General features: G+C 57.8%; 1 protein-coding gene across 4 annotated transcripts in view; it reads left to right on the forward strand.

The window, feature by feature from the left end:
- The first annotated feature begins 5,716 nt into the window (after nt 1-5,716).
- MDGA1 (MAM domain containing glycosylphosphatidylinositol anchor 1) overlaps nt 5,717-15,576 on the forward strand; it is a 54,278-nt gene continuing 44,418 nt past the window's right edge. For 2 of the 4 annotated variants that reach the window (XM_059701805.1, XM_059701806.1), the window contains exon 1: nt 5,718-6,832. In XM_059701805.1, the coding sequence (XP_059557788.1) occupies nt 6,766-6,832 (67 nt within the window). In that variant the 5' untranslated portion in view covers nt 5,718-6,765. Of the gene's footprint in view, nt 6,833-15,576 lie in introns of all 4 variants that reach the window. The other 2 variants (XM_059701807.1, XM_059701803.1) reach the window with 2 other exon arrangements.

Consider the following 15,576-nt stretch of genomic DNA (forward strand, 5'->3'; position numbering starts at 1 on the left):
CCTCTGTCTCCCTGGGCCGCGGCGGTGTGAGGTGAGGAGGGGGCTTCTTGCTGGGGTGGGGCCTGTCCCCCCCAGAGAGTGGGTTGTCCTCCCTGTGGTGCTGACTCTCCCTTCAAACAGGCCTGGCTCCCAGGGGCCAGGGAGACATTTGCATGTGGAGAAAAGCCCCCGATAAAATGCCAGGCCGCTTCCCTTGGGCTCGGTGGAGACTTGGAAGGCCGCAGGCAGTCAGGCTGAAAGGGTAGGAAACCACCCTGCCGTAGGAGCCAAGAAGTCAGAGTAAGAGGGGGCGCCCGGCGCCTTCCTCGTTCCCCATCCCCTTGGCCCTTCAGTGAAGTGCACCTTTATTACTGTTACAGTGTATGGGTTCCTAGATCTGTATTCTGGCTCCGTTTTCACAGCAGGATCCATAACCCTAGGGTAGCATTCTCCTCACTTCCGCGGGGGGCCCTGAGGGCAGGGCTGTGTCTCCCCCTCAGTCTGGGGCTCCCTGAGGGCAGGGTCTTGTCTTCACTTATTGGATGTCTCCAACAGGGTGCCCATTGTGATGCAGGCAAATGTCCAGCTCAATAAATATTTGTTTAATTAACAAATAAATAGTCAAGAGACCCCGACTTTTCCCGAAGATCACTTTCTTCCCAGACCCCCCAGCGGGGGAGCAGAGCTGAGTAAAAAATCAGCACTTCTTGCACCTGCTCAGAGGGGGAGACCATGTGCTTTCAAGCTGGTGTTAAAACCAAATTACTTTTGATCCACTGAAAAGTTAAACAAAATTCCCCCTGTTCCAACATTAGCGTGGACAGAGGGCGCTCGGGACAGCCCAGGTGACCCTCACGTGGGGAAAGGTGGCATCCAGACGTCTGGCTCAGACACGGCTGGCAAGGCTTTGGAGCCTGGGCTGGGGGATCTTAGGACCAGTCTAGGCCCTGCTCATTGCGGAAATGAGAATCTGGAGCCCAGAGAGGGAAGGTCACACAGTGAGGCAGCACACAATTGTGACCAGTGGCCAGAAATCGGGGAGGGACTCCTGTCTTTTTTGTACCCTCCACTCCCATCATTGTAGGGCTGGTATTATCAGTAACTCGCTGTGTAGCCAGCCTGTGACGATCTCGTTGCCTCAGTTTTCACATCTGTAAAGTGGAGGGGGCCACCTGTCTTAACGTACCTCACAGGGACATTTTTAGGATCATAGGTGTGGAGTTCCTTGGAAAGTTCAAAGGTGAGGGCTCCTTTGGTGACAGTTGTAATCTAATTTACAAGAGAATCCAAATAGATTGGCCTTTCCAATGTGAGCCTGTTTCCCGGACTTACAATCTCTAGCCCCATCAACATTCATTCATCAATTCATGTGATAAGCATTTATTGGGCACCCACGGAGTGGATACTATAGCACCCCTTCAATCAGTTCCTCACCCAGGTCCCAGAGCTCATTAAATTACAGTCAGGTCCTGTTGTTCTGTTCAAACCCTGCCATTGTTCCCATTTTACTCCAAGTAAAACCCAGCATCCTGCAATGACCCCAAATGACCTGCCCCCTTAACCTCTGATCTCAGCTCCTACTACTCCTCTTGCCCGCCCAGCTGCAGCCACACCCCCTCACCACTGCAGGGCTTTGCACTGGCTGCCCCCCCCCCCCTGCAATGCTCTTCCCCCAGATACTGACGCTGTCCAATCCCTCTTCTTTTCAAGGTCAAGACTCAAATGTCTCAAATGTCAGTGGGATCTTCTCTGTACACCCTCTCTAACATTTCAGTCCTCACATCTCTCACATCTCCTCCTCCTAGCTTTAGCATTTTTTTTAACCATTTAAATACTATTTATTTTCCTTATTTACTTAATCTATTGTCTGTCTCTTCACTAGAATGTTACCGCCTTGAGGGCAGGGTCTCTCGTCTGTTTTGTTCACAGTGAATCTGCGGTGCCTAGAGTAGTCCCTGGCATGTAGTAGAAGCCCATTAAATATTTGTTAAATGAATGGTGAGCATACAGACAGCCTGCATTCCACTGGGAGAGCCCGGGGGGTAAGGGTGAGGAGGGGTGGACAGGTGCAGGCCCTACGCCACAGAGGTCTCTGAGACCCCTCCTCTCCATAGGTGTCATCACGGGATTGCATTATCACTAGTCTTGAGCAGCACGATTTATAACAGGAGTTAACTGCTTACTAATTAGCAGCTGGAACAATTAATTGGCTATTTGTTAGAGCCCGATTTAATAAACCGGTCTTTCAGCAGGGTCGTAACTCTCCCCGCTGCTCATCCCCTCCCAGCCAGCCTTCCCCACCTGACCAGAGAGTGTCTTGCCCTGAGATTGAATCGATACCTGCCACTGGATGATTTTCAGAGACAATTTCCCTCGCAAGGCGATGACAACATCCCCTCAAAGACTCTTCCTTTCTTTCTCCCTCTCCTCCTCCAGGCTCTGACTCACTGGAGGTGAGTGAGCAAGAGGCAGAGGAGATGGGGGAGCTTTCTAGTAACACACTCTCACAACAAAAGCCCACAGCTGCCCTGCAGTGCCAAGGTCTGGCTGCTGGCTCCCTGGCCTGGCACCCCCCAACCCCCACCCCCCCAGTCAGCAGCTGGTTCCTGGGGCCTCCTGGAGCTCAAAGGCTGAGCTTTCTCTGGGGAAAATAATGGGATTTTTCCTTAGAGCATCTAGGGTGGAACCCAAAAATTGGCAGTTGGTTGCTGCCTACTGAGCCTCCAGGCCTCAGGCCTCATCTGACTCAGGTCTAGTGATCTAACTCTCTGCCCCACCCCAAAGAGCCCAATTTGGGGCCCAGAGAGTTGTTTTCCGGTGTGTGAAGAGAATAGGAAATACTTCTAGTGAAAACACTTACTAGACCCTTAGGTCTCTTCAGTAAAGAATCAGGGGGAGAGTAAGGTCATAGAGCCAAACTAAGTCGAAGCCCAGTTAAGCGTTTGGCAGCTGCATGAGTCACTGAATCTTTGTTATTCTAGGAGCATAACAGCTCGGTCTCACATAGTTGTGATGAGGATTATATAGTTACTACACATGAAGGGCTTAGAACAGTGCCTGGCATGTGGTGTCAGCTGTTATTACGTCTCCCAACCACTCTGAGAGATTGGGATTCTCCCAGCTTTACAGCTGGGGAAACTGAGGCCTAGAGAGGTTAGGAGTGGAAGGCAGGACGCGGCTCCCCGCCTAGTGCTCTTTTCCTTCTCTTTGTTGCCTCCCATCATCAGAGGCCGAGGGCGGGGCTCACTTGCAGAGGAGATGACTGAATTTACAGGCACGGCAAACAGGCTGTCAAGGTATTTACACTGCATACAATTAGCTGCAGTGTATTCACACGTGGATTAGCTACAGCAAATGTTCAATCCCAGCTTGGCTCCAACTCGGTCCTCCGTCCCCCTCCCCGTCTCTCCCCATCATCAGCAGTCTTCTTTCTCCTTCCGGCCAGTGTAGGTGTTCTGAGATGACAAACTCAAGAATATGTCAGCTGAGTCCCTTGGGATTCCCTGCCCCCCCACCCCCACCGCATGATGCACCCCACAGCCAAAGAAGAGCAATTAACTGCTGTTTGGGGTTGGGCTAGCTAATTGGGAAATAGGAAGGCAGTTTCCCATGACATGGATAAGGGCTCATCAACGCAGAATGGGCAAAGCCAAGGAGAGCAGCACTCTGTGTGATCATTCCTGGAAAGCTTCCTGGAAGAGGTGAGAATTTCTAGGAATTTTCAAATAATGTGAAGAAGGTGACAATAAAAGAAGCTACTCATCATTGCACCCATAGCAACCCTGGATCTTCCTGGGGCAGAAAATGGGTTTTTCTCTTTGGAAGGATGGTTGGGGGGTGAGGAGTAGAAAGGATGGCTGCACTGAGGGTATCCGAGGTCTGGAGTACGATGGGCATTATTCATTCATTCATTTAACAAGTCTTCAGCTGGTATCTGATGGGTCTGGATCCCCTATTCAGCTTTGGACCAACAGGAAAGGAAGGAGAGAGAAGGGGGTGGGGGTGAAGGAGGTGCAATTAAGAGGAGGTGGGCTGAACAGGATTCAGATGTTCTCGCACTTCCCGGAGTGGACAGAAAGGGAGCTGAGGTTTCAGCTGACAGCACGCCCCCCCCCCCCCTCCATGCGGCCTTGAATTTCTCCCCACACCTCCCACTCCTGCCCCTGCAGCGGGAGTCAGCCCCTGGACAGGCAGGGGGGGGGGGGGGACAGCAGGAAATGGACCTGAGGGAGGAGTGATTATTATTACCATTTTTAAAAATTTGTGTCTTAATTTACATACGAAAATATTAACTCCTTTTGTGTGTGTACATTTCTTTGAGTTTTGACAAATGCAGAGTCGGGGCACCAGCATCACAACCCAGAAACGGAATAGTTCCGGGGACTGGTGGTCGGGTTGGTAACCTCCGCGCTCGCTAGCTGCTGCGGTTGTCCGCGCTCCCACCGCCGCCCTGATACAATCCTGCGCACACACCGAGAGAAATAACGGCGACAGGTGGAGTAGGTGAGATTAGCAGGACCCGGGCGCGGGGACAGGATCGGAGGCGAGCGGGAGGCCTCCCGCTTCACTTCCCAGTAGACACCCTCCCCGCCGGCGCTTGGGAGGGGCGCTCTCCCCACCCCGGCTCCGCGAGGGCCGGCGGAGGTGGCGGAGTCCCGGAGTGCCAGACCCCAGCAGCTGGAGCGGCCCCGGGCTCAGCTGCCGGAAGGGAGCGCGCCCCTGGGGCGGCCTGGGGCGCCTGACGTCCTGAGGGGAGGCTGGATGGCGAGAGGGGCGAGCTGGGGAGCAAGGGGGATGGCTCGGGCAGCTCTGGCGCCGGAGTCCTGCGGACAAACCTGTTGGCAACCTGTGGGCCGAGGCAAGGGCAGGAGCTCTAGCCGCGCCTTCTCAGCCGGCGGCCAGGCGGCGGCCCCACGCCCTGCGCGGAGAGAGGCGGAGGTGGCCTGGGAAGGGGCGGGGGCTCGGCCGGGGGCGGAGGGACTCCGGGGCGCGCACACAGCCCTGCAGACCGACCGCAGGAAGCCTGCTCGCGCGCCTGCAGGACCCGGAGAACCGCGGCGCCCCGGCCTTTCTCTCCGACCCTCGCTTCCGTCTCGCTCCCCAAAGTGCAAAACATTTACAAAGTGTGCAGTGCCCCGCAGGCTTGGGTCCCCGGGGCGAGCGGCCGTTCCTGCCCCGCGAGCGCCATGGGGTCGGTGCGCCCGGCTCGGGCCGCCGGTCTGGGTTTGCAAGGGCGGGCGGAGAGCGAGTGTGCGCGCCGCTACCGAGCCCGCGCCGAAACCCACGTCCCTCCGCCACTGTCCTCGGGATAGATGGATCCATTTCTGCTTTCTGACATTTTCCTGCGCGGGGGGGGGGGCGGTGGAGAAGGGGCGGAGAGAGGGAGATGGAGGAGGGGGGTGAGGAGAGAGAGAGAGAGAGAGAGAGAGAGAGAGAGAGAGAGAGAGAGAGAGAGAGAGAGAGAGAGAGAGAGAGAGAGAGAGAGAAGGCAGTCTGCTTCCCCCAGACCTGTTTTGTTTTCTCTAATTGGTCCTGGGGGAGGCGAGGAAATTGGACAGAGGCTGGACCGGGCGAGCTGGGCTGCCTTTAATTGGCTCCTTTTTTTTTTTTTTTTTAACTGGAGGGGAATCAAACAGGAGAGCGAGCGACAAAGGGTGGGAGAGCGAGAGACCGAACGCGGGGACGCGAGAAAGAGGGAGGAGGACGGGAGGAAGGGAGGGCGGGAGGGAGGCGGGGGGAGCGCGAATGAAAAGCTCCGAAGGGGGAAAAGCAGCACAGTGAAGCCCAAGTTGCGGAGCGAGCGGAGCGCTCCCGCGGCCCGGAGCCCAGCGGCCGCCGCGCGCCGAGCCCGGCCCGGCCCCTCCCGCTCGGGGCCCCGCCGGTCCAGGCGCCGGGCGGGGGCAGGGACGATCAACTTGGGGCGCGGCGCAGCCCCGCTCTCCGGAGAGCACCGAATCGGAGCTCCGCGGCCGCGGCTAGACCGCAGGAGCCGAGCGCGGCGAGGGCAGGTGGCGAGCGGCGCCCGCGCTGCAGCCCGGGCCTCGGCGAGAGCGCGAATATTTTTCAAACGGTTCAAACTTTCGTCCTTTCCCCGCTTCCCGTGGTCGGTCTTGACTGGAACTGCTCTCCCTATTCCCGCGGGGCGCCCGGTGCGATTCCTCTCCGGGATCCTCCGGGCTCCACTAACTTCTCCCCTCGGCCGAGTCCAGTCCACGCTGCTCGCCCGCTCCGGAGGGCCCGGGCCCGGGCTCCTTCGCCCCTGGGAGGGCGCCCAGCCCGGCCCCCTTGGGTCGGGCCCTTGAGCCCCCAGCACCCGCCGCAGGACTGGAAGCCGTAGATTAACCGGACGAAGCCTGGCCTCTCGGCCCCCATCTCGGAGGGGCGTCCCCTGGGCGCAGAAACGACAAGTTTATTAGTCGTCGTTGGCCTGTTGGATCGAAGAACCGCCGCCGAAGAAGGTCCCCGGCGCTCCGTACCCCGAGAGGAGAGCCCTGGGGACCCGGGGAGACTCGGCGGCCGGGCTCCTCGGGCCGGGGCGCTGGCGGCTGCGCGGGGCGTGCGGAGGCACCCGGGGCCGGGCCCGCGCCCCCTGCGTCCTCACCGGGGCCGCGGCTCTGCCGGAGGAGCCATCCGCGCCGCTGCCGCCGCCGCCTCCTCAGTCTCCGGGTCTCCGTCGCCTCTCCGAGAAGGGGGAGACGCAGGGGGCATCGCGGGGCCCCGGCGGATGCGCCCCCCGCCGCCTCTCGGGCTGCGCCGCCTCGCGGGGATGAAGCACCGGCCGTGAAGATGGAGGTGACCTGCCTGCTACTTCTGGCGCTGATCCCCGTCCACTGCCGAGGACAGGGCGTCTACGGTAAGAGCCCGCGCCCGCGCCCGCGGCACGCACGTTAGCACCGGCGGAAACTTTGCAAGAGGCGCAAAGCGCGCGTTGCCGGGGTTTGGTGGGGACCCCGGCGGCTCGCACCCTGGAGGGGATGCCCGGGTCCCCGCCCTTTCCCAGGCGCGAGAAGAGCGAACGAGCTGCTTCGGAGCACAGAGGCGGGTCGTGGGGTCTGGCGTGAAGCTGGTGATGCCAGGGGGAGGCACCCACTTTCTCACATCCTGTCAGAGGCGGGAGTGACTCCGAACCCCGGAGAGCACCCAGTCGGCTGGCTCCGGAGACTCCGACAGACCTCAGGCCGGGGCCGGGGCAGCGACTTGCACCGCAGCCTGGTTTACCCCGGCTCGGCCTGGGGAGCGGAAGCCGAACGCTGTGTGACCCAGAGTTGCGCGTGGTTTGCGCGAGAGCTGGCAGCCGGCACCGCCACGGAGCCGCGGGCTCGCCTTCCGCGATCTCACAGAGGCTTCGCTTCTTTTAGTCGCTTCTTGGAAACCCGAGCGGTTGCCACATCCCCCGGATCCGGAGCCTAAAGCCCCGGCATCCCTTTTCGGACCTCTCTGGAGCCAGTTCTCCTGCCTCCGGTTCCCAGCTACAAAACCCCAGCCCCACCTTCCGTTCCCTGTGCGCGCGCGCATACACACACACACACACACACACACACACACACACACACACACACACACGGGCCCCGTCCCCCCCAAACGCAAACAAGGCACACACCCACCCGCGACGCCTCCAAACGCTGCCTCCTGCCCGGCAGCTCTGCTCCCGCGTCCCCACGCCTCGCTCTTGGGCGCTAAGGGGACTCCAGTCACCCCTTATCCCGTCTTTTCCGTGGGTTTTCCCCGGGAAAGGTCCCCAGAACAGGCATCACGGCTCTCAGGGACCCTCCCTCTGACTTCTGGCAGCCCCAAATGCCCCGGCCCTGCCGCACAAAAAGTCTCTGGGCCCAGCGGCCCCTACTTTGCTTTCTGCTGACTGCAGGGCAGCCTGTGCAGGCCACTTTTTAATGAAGTGAGCTGGAGTGGGAGGATTCTCTCTTTCTGAGGTTGAGGGCGTAGTTACTGCCTTTAAGATGGGGGTGGGGGAGGGGGCGGGCGGGAGAGTTTGGCCTGTTCTACTGGTGGGGGTCAGATGTTTTGTCCCTCCCCATACATTTTTGGCTACCAGCCTCAGGTGCAGATGCTAAATGCCTCCTTCTGGGGGTGCCTCACAAGAGGGAGGGGTGCCCTGAGGGGTTTCTGGGAGGTGACTTGCTAGCTGGCTTGGGTTTAATTCCCTGGGGAGGCTGGCCTAGGCATCTGGCCAAACTCTGCTTCTTAATTAGTTTGTGTGTCTCTTACTGCCTGGCCCTTTATATATAGGCCAGAAAAGGAAAGACGAGGAAGAATGAGAGGCTGGGTTATGGGGAGGAGGCGACTGAGTGGGTCCCAGAGGCCTCAGCCCCTCAAGGGGTTGTGTGTGTGTGTGGGGGGGGGGGGCTCTTCCTTCCTCTTTCTCCCCAAGGTTTCCCTTCAGCCTCACTGTGCCTTAGGAGGAAGCCTAAAGAGGTCTCCCCCTGTTTTTCACCACACCCAGGAGGTCTGTAGAGTGACTGAGAGCCCTCCTGTTGGCTGCTGTCCCCCACTCTCCTCCCTCTGAGTGCCCTTGGGCAGATCTGGCATGCCCATCTCCCCGCCATGGCCATCCCCTTCCTCCATTCCCTCCACCTCCTCCAACCTCCTCCAGGGCTGCACGGGGCACATCTTGGGGAAGCTACTCGGAGTCTAGCCCGGAACCCCCAGCAATGAGGGCGGGAGTGGGAGACAGGTGCAGTGGTCTCTGCAGACCCTGATTTCTGAGTGCTTTGGGGCCAGGGTTGAGTCATTGGCTCATCTGCCCCTTTTCTGGGTGTTTTCTCCCCTCCCTGAGTCCAAGCTCTCTCACTCAGAGTGAGGTAAGTGGGTTGTGTGCATTGGGGCCAACCCCTGACTCTTGGATGCCATTCTTTCCACCTGCCCTTTGAGAGTGTGGCTCCAGGGAAAGACTGGGGTCTCGGGGGAATTGCTGCGTGGAAAGTCTTTATGGTGGTGGGTGGAGAGAAAGGAAGATCTAGTTTGAGGGGGAGGATAGCAGGAGGCTACTGAGTTCCTTGTGAAGCTTTGGCCAGATATAGCCAGAGAGAACCATCGTAGGGCTGGAGCTGGGGTAAGGAGTAGTATGGAGAGCTAATTTTCTGCTCCCTCCCCCACTTTCCCTCTATTCACAAAGCAGATGAAGCAACTTGAGAAAGAGTGGAGTGCAGGTGAGAAATGGTCAGGCATGTCCGTCCCTGTGTGCCAGCACCCAGCATGGTGCCTGGCACACAGCAGGAGCTCAGCAAATATTTGTTGCAAGAACGAAGGGCCATGGTTTGGGATGAGTTGGAAGAAATGCTTATTGAAATTCTTTCTTTCCCAGGTGTCTCCCTAAGATGGTTTGCACAGGGCAGTTGGGCATTCTTTGAGGGTCTCTGCTTAGGGCGAGTCACAGTCTTAGGCTGGTGGCTATAGGCTGGTGGCTATAGATACGGGGGAACTCAGGATGCAGGAGAGAGAGGAGGCTGGAAGCCCAGTGCTGTCCTGGCAGTGAGGAGGGAGGCAGTTTTTACTCAAGGCACACAAAAAACAAGTGTGCCCTGGGGAGGGAACCACCGGCCCCTTCCCCTCTGCTCCCAGGCCTGTGTGGCTGAGGGAGGAGCAGATTAGCAAACATGGAAGCTGAAATGGAGAGAGGGAGGAAGACTGGGATGTGGAAGGCAAACCCCGCCATAATCTGGCCTGAGCTGGGAGCCTCTGCTGAGGCTGGTAGGAGGCAGGGGCCTGGAGACCTATGTCTGCTTCCCTCTGAGGGTCCTCTTGACGGACCCGAGCTTCGCTGTCTGCAATGGGACCGGGGAAGCGCTCTCAAACTGGCCAGGTGGCTTCCCTCTTCTTTGGGGCACAGATGCTATAGCAGCTGAGTACCAGACCAGATGGTCCATTTGGAGCTGGTTCCCTCTTTCCTCCCAGCCTCCCAATCTCCTGGCCCCGTTTGTTGTGCTCCAGGGTGGATCCTGTAAGCTTCTTTCCGGCAGGCCAGGGGTGGTGGGCTGCCCCAGAGGCCTCGTTCTAGGCAGAGGGAGTAGCCAAGGGATGGAGGAGTATCCTTCATGAGGATACACCTGCCCTGGCTCATCTCCGCCCATAGCTGCCGGACTTCCAGCGAAGGGCGGGTTGAAGGGATTCCTCTCCCTTAGAAAAACACAACAAACCTCGGGATTATTTAATATGCAGGAGTGGGAATTGACATTATCCTTAAGACAGGTTGTTTGCAACTTACTGGTGGAAGTCAAAATATTTCACCAAAGGTGTCATCAGAAACTACTATCCTATGCTAATTTTTGTGGGAACATGAAGACAGATGTTGAATAATTTGACAAGAGCAACATAGCTTACAGAATTATCACCAAGTCAGGTGTTTTTTTTTTTCCCTCCTCTGAGGGTTCGGAGAAGGAATTTCAGGAAGTGTGCCTCCCAGCGCCGCCTTCTGGGTGTTGATCTAGGTGTGGGCACTCAGGATTTTTCACTAGTTTCCACCCCAGGCCCAGAAACTGCCTGTCCAAACCGGACTCTCCCTTGGGAGAAGGCATCGCATTGGAAAACTCTAGGGGGGGTCAGGGCTGACAGAAAGCTGAGGGCTTTGCAAATGTCCTCAAGAAGGTCCAGGCCTCTGTCCTCCCTTCCTTCTCAGTTATAGCAACTGCAGGAGGGAGAGGGTCTTGTGTCTCCAAATCCAGGCGCTTTTGTTTGCTTTGCCAGCACTGTCTGTTTCCCCCATTGAGGTTTGGCCCCTGAGCCTGCTTGAGGGCTCCCCCGTTCTGGAGTCAGACCCAAGAGCTCCCCCCGCCCCCACTCTTAGGTTGAAGATCTGCATGATGCCTCATTCTACGAATCTGTGCTTCCTGGCTGGTGGGGGCTCTGGAGGTGGTGGGGTTGGTTAGAGAGGATTATATTAGCCAGGAAAGCACCCTTGAGGGGGCGGCTGCAGACATACCAAGGGCCTATTTGTAATTGGCCGAGCTTGGCTGTGAGCTGCTGGGGCCGGGTGGCAAAGCCTCATTTAAAGCCTGGTATTAGCTCTGCTTTGCTGGAACATGGAGGGATGGGCGGGGGGCTCCACAGGGAGAATGGAGGGAGCTAATCACAGCAGCCAAGGCCGGCAAATGAATGATGCAGGAAATCAATACCTGGGTGTGGGAGTGGAAATCCGGGCAATGGTAGCAGCCGGGGCTTCTCTGGCTGCCCAGGAGGCAGAGGCGGGCCTGGGAGGAACGAGACAGAGGCAGGAGTGTGGTGCACCCTCCTCCCCACTTCACATCCTCCCCTTAGTTCCCCCAGTTCTGCCTTCCTCAGCCCTTCCCACTCCAGCCTTGCATCTCCTTGTGGCGGGGCTCAGGGAGCCTAACCCACCAGCAAAGACAGGGGACCTGGAGATGGGATCTTGGGCCTCTCAGTCCTGGAAGAGACATGCCCCACCCCTACCTTGCCTCTGGACACAGTCTGACTAGGCCCCAGGTGCAGGGGTGTGTACCTGAGGACCCTGCCCTGTGCACCTGGAGCTGCCACTCCAGATATGGCCAGCAGGGGGCGGGCTTGGCCGCCACATTGCTTATTGCTTTTCCTAGACTCTCTTGGCCTCAAGACTCCAGAGGGATGAGACTTACTCTAATTCCTTAGCCTGGGGCCCAAGGGGCATCCCTAGGCCTTCTGTAGCTCCATGCCTCCCTCCAGCTCTCATGTTTCCCCTCCCATTGTCCCAGGGCATTTACCTGTGGCCAAAGCCACACTTCCTACCCCCTAGGCCAGAGGAGGGCCCTATGGGGGGAGGCTCCGCTTGTGGGTTCCTGTCCAGGTGGGGCTGTGTGCAGAGCAGGGGCTCCTGCCCTGGCAGTGCTGCCTCTTTGTGCACCTGGTGTGTGGCCCCTCTCCTGCGTCTTCCTCCCCATCATCAGGAGACCCTGCTTTGCAGACATGCATCTGCTGATGGCAGGTACTAGCTACTAGGGGGTCCCTATTGCCTTTAAATGCTGATACAGTGGCAAGAGCAATGCCTACCTCAAAGAAGTGAATCCTTTTTGTTTTTTTAAACCATGAAATCTTCCTTTCCCCAGGTTTACGAGTAACACGTGCTCTTTGCAAAAACAAGCAGAGAATACATAAAAATATAAGGAAGAAGGTAAAACTCACTTGACATCCTGCCATGCCTTCAGTGATGGCTCTTTTAGGCACCTTTTTGTGCAAAGAGGAACGAACCTTCCAGGGAGGATCATTGGTTGTAACAACAATCCTGGGCTGGTGTGCAAGTGCCACGTGCCTTACAAGCATTTTCATTCTCTCTCCATTGATTCCCGTAATATTCTGAGAGGTCAACATAGCAGGTCCTGTTGCCCCCATTTAACAGATGAGGAAACCGAGGTTCCCAACAAGAGTTTAAGTGACCTGCTAAAGGTCGCACAGCTGGTGAGAAGTGGCTCGGAGGTCGATCCCAGTGGATCTTCTGAGTTGGGGGCAGGAAAGCAGTATGGTGTGCCCCTTACCACCCATTACGCTCTGATTAGTACCTGCCTTGAGCCTACCCTGTTCTGGGAATTGACAGGGCTGCTGAGATGAATGAGATGGAGGTTCTGCCCTCAAGGAGAAGGGGAGGGGACTCACATACAAGATGGTGGCTCCTGGGAGATCTTGATAAATGCCATGAGGCAAGTGCAGATAAAGGGCTGCGGGGGGGCATTCGAAGGGGGAGGGAATGACTTCCAAGGCCTAGTGGAGGAGGGGGCACTTGAAGTGGCCTTGACACAAGGAAGAAAGGACTGAGAAGGGCATCCCAGGAGGAGGCAGAGGCACGGAGGATAAAGAGCCTGGGTGTGTGGGGAGCAGTGCCACTCTGCTGGGCTGGAGCGTAGGTTGAAAGGGAACTGGGCAGTCAGGTGGAAGAGTAAAGGCGCAGTAATACCAATCGCTAATGTTTACTGCCTGGCTGGGGTCAGGAATGTGCATGGTCTCCCTTCATCCTCCCCTCAGCCCCGAGAGAGTCCTTCACAGCCCATTTTAGCCACTAGAAAACGGAGGCTCAGAAGGACGAAGCTCCTTGTCCAAGTGGCAGAGCCGGGCTCAGACCCAGATCTGCCGATGGCAAAGCCGGTGTCTGGGGGAGTCGGCTGGAATCCTGGGCTGGGAGAAGCTGCTGGGAGGGCCTTGAGAGAGAAATGGGTCGATGTGGGCTGTATTTCAGGCTGGGTAGCCCTGCCGCGGTGTGTTTGAGGACGCCAGGGTCAGGGGGAGGGAGACTGGTCAGGAGGTCCAGGGAAGGGGAGTGAGAACTTGACCCAGGTGGTGGCTGTGAGAATGGACAGGAGAGTCTGGGTACAAGAGCTGCAGTCATTCCACAAACATACGAGTGAAGGTTCTGTTTGGAGCTCTTGAGATATTTGGAGAAAAACAAGCTCTTGCTCTCCTAGACTTTACATTCACACGGAGGGAGACAGGTAGTAAACAAGTCAATGAATAAGTATGTAATGTTCCTATGGCGATGAGCCCTGTGAAAAGGAGAAAAGCACCCAAGGGGACCAGGAACGGTGGACTGTGGTTCAAGTTCATATACAGTGGTGGGGGGGGGGGGCTCCTTGAGTAGGTGCCATGAGAACAGAGCCTGGAAGATGCCTGGGGAAGAGGGAGAAAGCCTGGTGGAGAAGTGCATTCTGGGCAGTCAGTGCAAAGGCCCTGGGGCAGAAGCACGAGTGGCTTGTTTAGCCACAAGGAGGGCTCGGTATGGCTGGAGCAGAGTGAGCCATGGGGAGGGGAATAGGATGTGAGGGTTGGAGCGTTAGTGGGGCCTGATTGTGGAAGGCTATGTAAGGCTATGTAAGGACTCGGGCTTTTATTCTGAGTGAGTTGAGGAGCCGTGGGAGGGTTTTGAGCAGAGGAGGGACATGAACTGACACCCTTTTAATAGAATCCCTCCGGCTGCCATGTAGAGAATAGACTGTAGGGGGTTAGGTGTGGGGGAAGGAAGCCAGTTAGAGACTCTTGCAAAAGACGAGGAATGAGACTGTACAATCATTAGGTTCTAAACGTGCGTCAGGAAGAGCTCAGGCAAGGGGTGGGAGCGGAAATGCCCTGAGGCTTGGCGTTCAGAAACCCAGGTCTGAACCCCAGCTCTGCCTGCATCAGCTGAGAGCCCGAGGTCCATCTGCTTTCTGAGGTGCGCCCTCTCCACTGGTCAGATGGAGGGCATCGTACCCACCGCTTGGGTTTGGGATGAGCGTGCCATGAGACACACCTGTGGAGCCCTGAGCTGGCCCTGAGCAAGGCCTCAGTCAGCAGTTTTACTTCCGGACAATTCCAGTGCAGCCTTGAACTTCGTGGGGTTCTGGTGTGGGATGTCTGGGAGAGATGTTGATGGGCCGGTGGACATGAGTGTTGGTCATGAGTGGGCTGAAACCATGAAGTGAAATAAAATGGCCAGGAAAGAGAAAGTGGAGTGAGAGAGGAGGGGGGCTGAGCCCAGGACCCTGGGGTGGGAGGAGAGAGAGGAGACAGAGCAGGGAGGTAGGAGGGGACCTAGGGCACAGGGGCTGGAAAGCCAGGAGAGGGGACAGAGCCTGAGGGAGGAAGGGCCAGCTGGGGACTGGAGATTGGCAGGGAGGCAGCGGGGGTGCCCTGGGGTCTGCAGATCCAGGTCAGTGTGCCTGGGCTGGGGCGAGAGTCTGCATTTCTGACGAACTCGGGGGTGATGCCAGTGCTGCGGGCCCATGGAGCAACCTTTGAATGGCAAGGGCATGCGGGCAGAGGGGCTGGATGCAAATGGGCAGACTTGGGCTGGAGGGCCAGATGGGCAGCTGGCGGCCTCTGAGGGACCCTGGACCAATAGCCTCCCCTCACTGAGCCTCGGTTTCCCTGTCTGGAAGACTGGCTCAGTCACCGCCACCTTTGGAGTCAGAAGTCCAAGTGACAGCACTTGGTAAACTCTCAGGCAAGCCGTGGGGACTCTGTTTCACGAGAGCAGAGCGGTGGCAGGCAGATGGCAGGGAGCTCCGGGCGTGGGTGGCATGTGGAAGCTGGAGGTGCGGGCTGCGCTTTTGAGATATGTGGCAGGCCAGGGAGGGTGCGGGCAGTTCCCAGCCACGCGGGCCTGGTTCCCAGCCGCGGCCTGTGGGAAGCTGCGGCTGCAGGCGTGAGTGACCGCAGGGGCTGGTGACGGGGCCGGCACGAGGGTGCTGCTCAGCCGGCTGCAGAGATCCCACCTCAGGCTCCTTTCTAGTCCCAGACACTCCACCGAGGTACACTGGTTGCCTGGAGACGGGAAGCTGTGTAGAGAAGTGCTTCTCCACCCGATGGCCCCTCAGAACCACCTGGGGAGCCTTTGCAACAGCAGCCGCCTGGCCGCACGCGCAGGTGGGACCTCCCGGATCAGAAGCTCCGCAGGTGGCATCGAGGCAGCTGCGTGGCGAGAGCTCTCCAGTTGGCTCCCAGGCGCAGCTGGCGGAGCCGGTGCGTCGGAATGAGTCAGGCCCACACAGATGTCGTCTTCCCCGGAGCTTCCGGAGGGCATTTCTGGGTTTTCCAGGTCACTGCCCAAGCTTGGTTTCAATCAAGCTCCTGTGGGCCCTGGGGTCTTTCAGACACACACGCACACTGGTTATTCTTAAGTGATGGACG

This window comes from Myotis daubentonii, chromosome 6, assembly GCF_963259705.1.
Source record: "Myotis daubentonii chromosome 6, mMyoDau2.1, whole genome shotgun sequence".
In the NCBI taxonomy this organism is placed as follows: Eukaryota; Metazoa; Chordata; class Mammalia; order Chiroptera; family Vespertilionidae; genus Myotis; species Myotis daubentonii.